At 40.5% G+C, this 9,507-nt stretch overlaps 1 protein-coding gene across 2 annotated transcripts; it reads left to right on the forward strand.

Annotated features, from left to right (window-relative positions):
• On the forward strand, window positions 1–5,627 carry SPC25 (SPC25 component of NDC80 kinetochore complex). 2 transcript variants are annotated; one of them, XM_072114191.1, is made up of 7 exons: window positions 1–139; window positions 959–1,131; window positions 1,471–1,536; window positions 2,697–2,843; window positions 2,919–3,023; window positions 4,410–4,508; window positions 5,418–5,627. In XM_072114191.1, exons 2-7 carry the CDS (start codon window positions 990–992, stop codon window positions 5,546–5,548), a joined length of 690 nt encoding a protein of 229 aa, XP_071970292.1. In that variant the 5' UTR covers window positions 1–139; window positions 959–989; the 3' UTR covers window positions 5,549–5,627. The 2 variants fall into 2 exon arrangements, with proteins under 2 accessions (XP_071970292.1, XP_071970291.1); XM_072114190.1 differs by lacking the exon at window positions 1–139 and adding an exon at window positions 152–176.
• Window positions 5,628–9,507: the final 3,880 nt, after the last annotated feature.

A 9,507-nucleotide genomic window follows, 5' to 3' on the forward strand; every position in this document is an offset into this window, starting at 1 on the left:
CACGGATCAGCGATCTGGCTCTCGGATCGGCAATCGATTGCATGGACCGAGTGACGTCATGGCACTGAGCTTGAGCGGCAACATTCGAATCCAGTAGGAAGTGGGTGGCGCTCCGTTATATACCGAGCCGTGTAACCGGGTAAGTGGCCGGGTTACAGCGGCGCCATGGAGGGAGGGTCAGTGTGGTTGGCGGGCTGGTGATAGCGATGTATCTGGGATAGCGAGATTTGTTCATGCAGTTTAGTTGGGTGTTGGGGGTCTAGGACACCTTTAATATTTTACATGATGTCACACATCAAGTGCAGTAAAGCTTTAAAAATGGGCAAAAAATGTATATTCCACTAAACTTGGAATCAACTGGAAGTATAGGGAATAGAAAGGGGCGTGGTTTGTGTTGTGTCATGTGACTTGTGCCTTCACTTTACGGCGTTGCAAACTTTGCTTGCAATTGAAAAAAAAACTTGTCCCGTTTCTGTAAATGTTTTGTATGATGAAGACATTCATTTTTTTTTTTAGCAATATACATTCTCAAGTCAATTCCACTTGGTTTTCTAGATCTCTGCTTGCTGTCATTGAATGGAAAGCTGTGTTGTTTATTTCCTGTGGGTAGAAAAATGCTCATGGGCATATGATGTCACACCAGTGCCTCTCTGTAACCAACCGCGCATCTCATGAACATCGCTCATTTTTATCTGCTGGAGTCAAACAATGAAGCTTCCTATAAAAGCACAGTAAGCAGAGAACTGGAAAACCATAAGGAAATGATACAGCCTCAATAACAGACAACAGTACATTGTCCAGCCTCAAATAGTGTAATTCATGGTATCTGATGTAATTGTACTGTACTCTCTCTGTCAGGTTGAGGTTCGTTGGACCTCATACCTCACTACTGTTGTCTGCAATCTATACTAGAATCCATACTCGAACTGCTAATGTTTCTCGTCTCTTTGCTGTTCAGGACAGATTACACCCTCACTCTAGGGGATGCCATGTCTATTAACAAGACTGACGATGAACAGAGCCTCCATGCTTTCATGCAGGATTTTCGGACACGGTTTATGAGCCAGAGCAATGAGATGTCCCCACAGGAAATAAAAGACTCCTACAAGGAGTCGCTGCAGAATGTTACTGGTGAGAGTACCTCCTGACTTTAGCCAAAATGTAACCCATTGTTTGGAACCTGACACAGTAGTGGAATAAAGGCTCTACAAAACCAACTGAGTGCACTGTGGAGAAGCGGGATGCTGAGGTTTGTCATCCCTGTGTGCTGGAAACCGTATAAGAACCATCGGGATGCCAATTCAATATAAATCTATTGCAGAGCAAGGAGCAAAAGATGCTTTGCCATTTGAAGCAGAGTTTTGCATTAGCTGGTTTCCCCAGAACTTCGGGATCTAGAAATACCAAATTAAATAGGCTTATATTATAGGCTTAATGGTGCTTAACGGTCAATGTTTTACTTTTTTTCAGATTCTTGGGTTAAAAAGTACAGAGAAGGGGAAATGATGATTGAGAAAATTCTGGAGTTCAGAGAAGGTAATGATCATAACATAATGATACACAAATGCTTCTGGATATTGTTCCCCTCCATTAAATCCTGAATATTTGATTTACTGCCGTCTAGTTCATATAAATTACCCAATATTAACATACCATACCACCAGTGGGGCACTCCAATATAAAGATAAGGGTGATGCCACACATGGCGTTTTTGGTCCGTTTTTAAACATCCGCTTTCAGTCCGTTTTTGGCCATTTACCATGTTGTACCATGCTGCTTACAACCTGTTTATCTATTAATATAATTGGGAAAAACCGACCAAAAACGCCATGGGACATGGGAGTAGAGGTGGATTAAGGGTACCATGAGACCTGGGCTATATGAAAAATGCGGGTCCATTGATGCAAACCGACGTGATGGTACATCAGGGTTTGACAAGGGGTGTATGGAGTGGGTTTACAGGTTCAGCAAACGCACATCATTCACACCGCTATTAGTGCTTGGCACAAAAGCTTATTTTTTGTCAAGTTCTCTGCATTTGGAATTTTTTTTTCCTGCATCCAAGTACAAGGTATGGAAAATGAAATGCCAACAATAGGAAGTACAATTTGTTACACAGAAAACAAGCCCTTATAAAGCTCCGTACGTGTACTTCTGTTCTACAGTGTAGCATTTATAACCAGCACTACATGGGTCTGTCACGTCAGCCCCGAGCAGGTGCTTGTTTACCTAATATTAGACATAATGTGGCTCAGAAAGAGACCTATGGTCGAGAGAGACTGCTAAGGACTCCACCACTTGACGGCGTCACTGTATTTCAAATTGACATGCGGGGTTTAACCCTAGATGGCTAAAATGGACAAATGTTAAAACTACAGATGTCGAATTGGTATTAAATAAATATAGTGAAAAAAAACTACAACACATATACATTAAATAATAGAAAGCCTGCATGTATTATGTGTCCACATGACTGTAAAAACCCCAATAATTAGTTTAATAGTCACTTAATATAAAAATTTGTAACCCGAAACATATTATTCCACCTCAAACAAGGCCTCGTACAACTTTGTCAATGACAAAGTTATGGCTGCTGAACTTCAGAGATGTGTAAAACAAACATGGTATTTGGGGTTTAGATCCTCGATCTTTTCATCACTTCTCTGGCACTGATTCCGTTTTAACTCTTCTTTCAGAAATGGAGATCCAGAACAAGCGTATTGAGGAGAAGCAGGATGACATCTTGAGAGAGATCGCCAAGGTAAAAGAGAATGAGAAAGTCAGCGTGGAGCTATCTGAACATATTCAGACGTTACGAGAGGAACTCGCCCGCAAGAGGGAAAGTAAGTCCCACCTCATAGCTACCGTGTGGTGTGTACAGTAGGGAGGGGGATCACTAATGTTACCCTCTTTTTCAGTTGCTTTGGCAAATAAGAAATCAAATAAAGAAAAGTTGAAGGAGCTGCACAAGTCGGCCACGTTATTCAAGGAACGTTTGGGTTTGGAGATCAGGAAACTGCGAGGTAACCTATTCAGACTAGTGTATGGGTTTTTTCAGACCAGTTATTTTCCTACGTCCTAAAATCTGTACTTTGGAGGAGTTTTCAAATTGTTTATTGAAAGCAATATCTGTGGTCAGTATGTCATTATTTGTGTTACAAATCAAAGTATAGAAAAAACAAAAAAGGATAGAAGTCTTAATGCACAATGTATTATTATGGACATTATACGGTACAGCCATACATTACCCAGGGTAGGAGGCAAGGAGCAGTACATGTGCTAGACAGATATGGGTCAAATCCAAATATGGATACAATATTTACCATGCTTGGATTAACGCTTTTAACTCCAGGCATTATATGTATAACAGTAAAGTAATTACTGGAGAGCATAAATACAGGACATAAGTACATTCTAAACATACAATTCATAGGTAAAACGTATTAATCCACATACCCATATTACAATGAAGGCCTCCAACCAAGCAAGGATGATGACTCCTCTGACACACATGCTGATGTGGGTACTGTTTATCTTGTGTGCTCCGTCTTTCGAGCATCCCTTACTAAACAATTTGCAAGTTGGTTGTAAAAAGAAAATAGACCCTGGTCACTTGTACCTTAGCCAATGGGAAGAGGAGCTGAATATTTCCTTGACGTTGGAACAAAAGACCAAGATCTTTGAACTTTGTCACGGAGAAACTATCAGCTCCTGCTATCAGGCAGCAGGATATAAACCTCTAGCAAGATGGTATAGATGGCCCATATCATTTTCCCTCACGTTCCAGCCACGAGTTGCAGATGTGAAGGCAAGGAAGGATCATTTTTACATGTGTTTTTTGTCCTGCACAACCCTCTCCCCCATTCTAGCAGGAATTGGGACGCATCATTTCTTCATTGTATGGAGAATCAATCAGATTGGAACAGTCCCTTCTTCTCCACCACTGTGACATGTCGATACAGTGATATAAGTGCTTTTTATAACACATTCTCATTGCCGCTGCAAGATCCTGTATCCCACTTTTATGGAAGCAAACCTCTCCACCAACAATGACAATGTGGGTGATAAAAGTAAATGACCTTATGCAACCAGATCCCTGCTTACTGCCAGTATCACCAAACCTACTGATCATGTCAAACTAACATTGGAGCAGTGCTCATTACAAATGTTTGCATTGTACCAGTGTCCTATAGGCAGGATGGGCTAAACAAAATTACATTCACTGATGGTAAATAGAGCAAACAAAATCACAGGGTTCTGCAACTTTGTATCACTTTTTGTCTCTCCCATATATTAGGTTCTGCAGATTGTATTCTGCTGTTGTATAAGCATACGTAGAATAGTAGGAGAATGTGAAGTTAAAATCCAACATAGAAATGTAACAAGCTGCTGCCCTACTCTCTCTCCAGGTGATAGGCTGCAGTTTGTCTTCAGGTGCATTAATCCAAAAGACCTGGAGGAACCGTATTCTTGCATCATTTATTTTAACGAGGAAGGAGAGTATCAACGTAAGTTACATCATGGGTTGCATGAACCTTCTTATCCATCTTAATACTACAAGGGATAGCTTAAAGGGATATTCCCAACTGGGCATTCAAGTTTAATTTAATTCATCTGCCATAGGCATAGGTTTCTTCAATTACACGTTTGAAGATATTTTTTATAGAAATGTAGCCATGTTGTCATTGGATACAACCACCTCTGCTGGTGCAATTGCAAATTTTTTTTTTTTTTTTTCATATAAAATGAACGGGAGATACTGAATGTCTTACATCCATCCTGTGGTAATAAATTCTAAATCCAGTGGGTGAGGCAGGCCTCAATAGCACATATGCGGCAAGAGTGCAGTGCTGGTGGTATCCAGTGACAGCTAACGTCTTTCTAGGGCACAAGATGGCCACATTCATGGGAGATTATATTCGCACAGAAAACTTTTTTTTAAATAACCTGTAATTGAAAAAATGTTTAAATATGGTAGCTAAATGAAAGTAAATATGAATACAGTCAGTCCCCTACTTAAGGATACTCTACTTAGACGACCCCTGGTTACAAACAGACCCCTCTGCCCGCTGTGACCTCTAATGAACCTCTCTGGATGCTTTACTATGGTCCCAGACTGCAATGATCAGCTGTGATGCGTCTGTAATGAAGCTTTATTGATAATTCTTGGTCCCACTACAACAAAAAATGTTGAAACTCCAATTGTCACTGGGGCAAAAAAAAAATTATTCTGTCTGGAACTATAATTATAGAATATACAGTTTCAACTTGCATACATACTGTACTGCCTGTACTGAGATGGGAATAGCCCCTTTAAGTAGAATTTTTCAGAATCTCTTAGTCTTGGACTATCACATGCATTAATAGGGGTCTATTGGGGCTTATTGACATATTTATGGTTGTCCCTCCTTTTGCAGTCACAGGTTGTGATCCTCCCCTGGAGTGCATTGCTGAATATGAGAAGAAAGTACGGGAAACTAAAAACTTCTCAGCGCTGCTTGCCAACCTGCGCAAATCTTTTGCAGCGTTGTGTACACAAGGGAAATAATCTGTATGTTGCCTGTTCTTCTGTTTGTATCTTTTTCAATGTTCTTGTGTATTATAATAAATCTGTCTCTGATAAGTTACTCCGCTGTGATGTACGCATTATTGTCCTACAGACTTGCTCCTTTCATGTACACTATTCAGACAGAATTACCATACATACTCTAGTATGGTAAAAATCATTTTAAAACTAGGGATCCTTATGGACTCCAGTAAAAATAAACTATGGTGGGAAATGTTGCAGCTAATGGTAAATACTTTTTTTCTCATTAATTGTGGCATTAGTAGGCAGCAACCTCACTAATGAAATGCAGCAATTGCCCCCCAAAAAAAACAACAAAAGGCTTAGTTGCCTTCAGTGATCCCCGGCTTCCACTTACACTGCTGTATGATGACATACAGTGTGCGCACGAGGATCGTTGGTAATCATTTGTATGAGTGTCTTCTGATTTTACTTCCGGCAGACTGTGTCCCCTTCCATCCCTGGGCCCTACTTGTGTATAAGCAGAGTGGGTCTTTTTCACCACAAAAATTGTGCTGAAAAACTCAGCTTGTCCTCGGGTATATATGATAAAAAAAAAAAACGTACATACTCCCCATCCGGCGCTCCTGATGCGCGGCTCCTCTCCTGTGTTTCTAAGCAGTAACAGCCCACACTATGAGGCGGCGTTGTTGCTGCTGTTGACATCTGGCCACTGTTGCAGCAGGGAGAAGAAAGAAGAGGAGCCATGGGGACGGGAGCATTGGGGACCGCCAGAAGGTGAGTATGTAAGTTAACTTTTTTATATGCTGAGGGGCTGCAGGGGACATTTTATGAAAAGAGGGGGGCCTGTTGTTGCATGGGGCATTTCATCAAATGGAGGGGGGTTAAAATAGCAAATTATTATGCAATTTGGTATAAGTGCCCCCTCCATACTTTTAACACTTTTGCCTACCAGCCCATTTGCGTGATTGGTACTCTGGAACTGCAGGAATACCATCATATGGCAGAAAAAGGGGTTCCTTCCACCCTTTGTACCGAAACGCTGTGACACGCATTATACAAAGAAGTCTCCAGATGAGCGCCTTCTGATCATCTCTTTGAAATTGTCTGTTATTACCCAAGGCGATGCCCTCTTTTTTTTTTGTTTTTCTCTTCTCTTAAAAACAACCAGGTCCTTTTCTGATTTAGCGTTTTCATTTTTTACTCCCTACATTCTCAAAAAAATCTAACTTTTTATTTTTTCCGTGTACCGTTGTGTAAGGGTTTGTTTTCTGCGTAAAAAAAAAATTGCACTTTGTAGTGACAGTATTTCATAATCCATGCCATGTACTGGGATGCAGAAAAAAAATTCCAAATGCAGTGAAATTTGTGAAAACACACTTTTGTGCCATTTCTTTTCCTCCACACATTCAAGAGTTAATAAAATATTACCAATTAACTAAAGACCCACTAATAAGAAGTATTTGTGCATCTAATGTCGCAAAAAATAAGCCCTTATGTCCAAATTGCCCAAAAAAATAAAGATTGTATAGTCTTTGTGAATGGAGCAGCTTCCCTTCAATGCCCTGGTGTGTGCCCATACAGCAGGTTACCACCACATACAGGGTATTGTTATACTCGGGAGAGTTTGGGTATTTTATCACTGAGAATTTTTCCTTCATTTTTTTTTTTTGAAAAACATTTAACCAAAAAAATGAATTACAAAATTGCACACAATTTTGTTTTAACCCCCTGAAACACAATTCAAGGGTTAACAAGCTTCATAAAAGTTGTTTTACACACACTGAGGGGTTGTAGATTCTATAATGGGGTTTTAATTTTATTTAGGCCTCTCTAAGTAACTTGAAATCTGAGCAGGTCCCTCAATAGTATGAATACGTGTTTTTTTTTTTTTTTTTTTTAATGAAAATGTCAAAAATCGCACTTATAGTTCAAAACCCCATAACCTCCAACAAAACTGAGAGGATGCATAGAAAAACCCATGGAGACCTAAAGCAGACATTTGGTGAATGTTAGTTGTAAAGTCTTTTTGCTGTTATGACTGTCTGGAAATGGTAGAACATTATGAATTCCAAAAAAAAAAAATTGAGAATTTTCATTGATGAACGCAAAACATACCACCACAATTTTTCAACTAACGTGATGTACAAAGTGTCCCAAGAAAACTATTTCAATACTACCTTGATATGTTAAAGCGTTTCAAACTTATAACCACTTATAGTAACACAGATTTGCAAAAAAATTGGCCTGTGTCAGGAAGGTGAAAAGTGGCTTAGATGGTAAGGGGTTAAAGAGTAGAGCAAGTCCTAGTTTGGAGAATCAGTGGAATGACTATACTGTGGTACCATATCTACCAGAATGATGAAACGCTGCCCTGAAAAACTGAAGACATCTTTTCAGACAAAAATCTGCACAGTCGTGTGCACGACATCTACACTTCCTTCCCAGCTCTCTGCATAGGGATTCATACACTGTAAGCCGCTCTATTCTCGATTCCGATCTGTCTCAGCAGCCCCGTCCTGCTCCTCTGCTAATCCTGCCTCTAATTATAGAACTGCGGCTTAGTGAGTTTATAGGAAAGGTGTCAGAAAAATGAACTATTTGCTTGAAACTAGGTTTTAATGTTAAATATACTTTTTGGGTGATATATTTGACTGATATATATGACTGAGCTATTATGCTATGGTCACTCGGGACAGTAGGCTTACGATTTCGGCAAATTAATGGTACTGCTTGTATGATGATGCAAAAAGCATATTGGAAAATTGTATATCAATTCCTCTCGGTTTTCTAGATCTCTGCTTGCTGTCATTCTATAGAAAGCTTCTGTGTTTACTCTCAGGGGGACAGAGATCTGACCATGGTCACACAGGCGCACAGCTCGTTAGTATCATAGAGTAATCAGAGCATTGTGGTATACCGAGCCGTGCACCTGTGTGACCATGGTCAGATTTCTGTTTACTGGAAGTAACCATAGAAGCTTTCTATAGCTGGACAGCAATCTAGAAAACCACAAGGAATTCATACAGAAAGTATGTTGGAAAATTGTGTAACCTTATTAATCCAACAAAAACATATTTGCTGGAATGGAACAATCCTTTTAGTAATAGGTGGACGCTATTCAATTCTAGACAATTGCTTCCTATTATTACTAAATTATGTTATTAGAACTCAGGAAATATGGCAGCTACCGTCAATTAAAAAGAAAACATAATTTGCCAAAACAAATGTTATAAATATATTGATTTCCAGGTGTCACATTGAGGATATTCAGCCTTATCCATTCCCATTTAGGGCTCATGCAGACCAGGGCTACGGTGTCAGTAAGCCAAACCTCAAACTCCAGCTCCATCAAAATGGTCAGTGACTTCAGTCCTGTTTTCATGGCCCCTCTAGCAGTGCTTGAGATGAACACGTGCCTCCCTTCCCAGTGCCTTATTCCTCCAAGTATAGGAGAGGACCTTCACTCCTGAGCATGTACATAAAGTGCAGCACACATTCATCTGCCAAAAGCGGGATCAGGGGCACACAAGCCACACATACAGGCCCCATGCAGCCTATCAAGCCATGAGTAGCAGTCTACAACCTAGTGACGGTCCAATGCGCACTTCCATAACTGATGGCAGCAGTCATTGTTGCAGGAGGCCGGGTAGCAATGAGTACAGCTGAGAAGTTCTTGCTGCTCCCAGGTCCTCTCCTGTGAATGCACTGTTCTGTGTCCTGGTTGTATGCGCTGAGGTCAGGACCCAGAGCAGAGTGCCTGCAGGAGTGGTAAATACTTGTCAGCGGCACTGTACCTGGGTCCTCTCCTGATATGTGGGTCACCACATACAACCAACGTGGGATACTTAGCAACACGTGGAGGAGAAGAGCAAGAAAAAGGCATCTTTAAGTTGAGCATATGAAAGTATGGTGCTTGGACCAATAAAAGTTGCTCACGCCTGGACGGAGTCCTTAGATCAGGAATAGAACAGACATTT

This window comes from Engystomops pustulosus, chromosome 7 (assembly GCF_040894005.1).
Source record: "Engystomops pustulosus chromosome 7, aEngPut4.maternal, whole genome shotgun sequence".
Taxonomy (NCBI): Eukaryota; Metazoa; Chordata; class Amphibia; order Anura; family Leptodactylidae; genus Engystomops; species Engystomops pustulosus.

What these genes read in the sequence shown, in the direction of transcription:
- SPC25 (XM_072114190.1), top strand. An exon ending in AATTCTGGAGTTCAGAGAAG is followed by an intron (nt 1,537 to 2,696) that starts GTAATGATCATA and finishes CTCTTCTTTCAG; the next exon opens with AAATGGAGATCCAGAACAAG. An exon ending in CGAGGAAGGAGAGTATCAAC is followed by an intron (nt 4,509 to 5,417) that starts GTAAGTTACATC and finishes CTCCTTTTGCAG; the next exon opens with TCACAGGTTGTGATCCTCCC.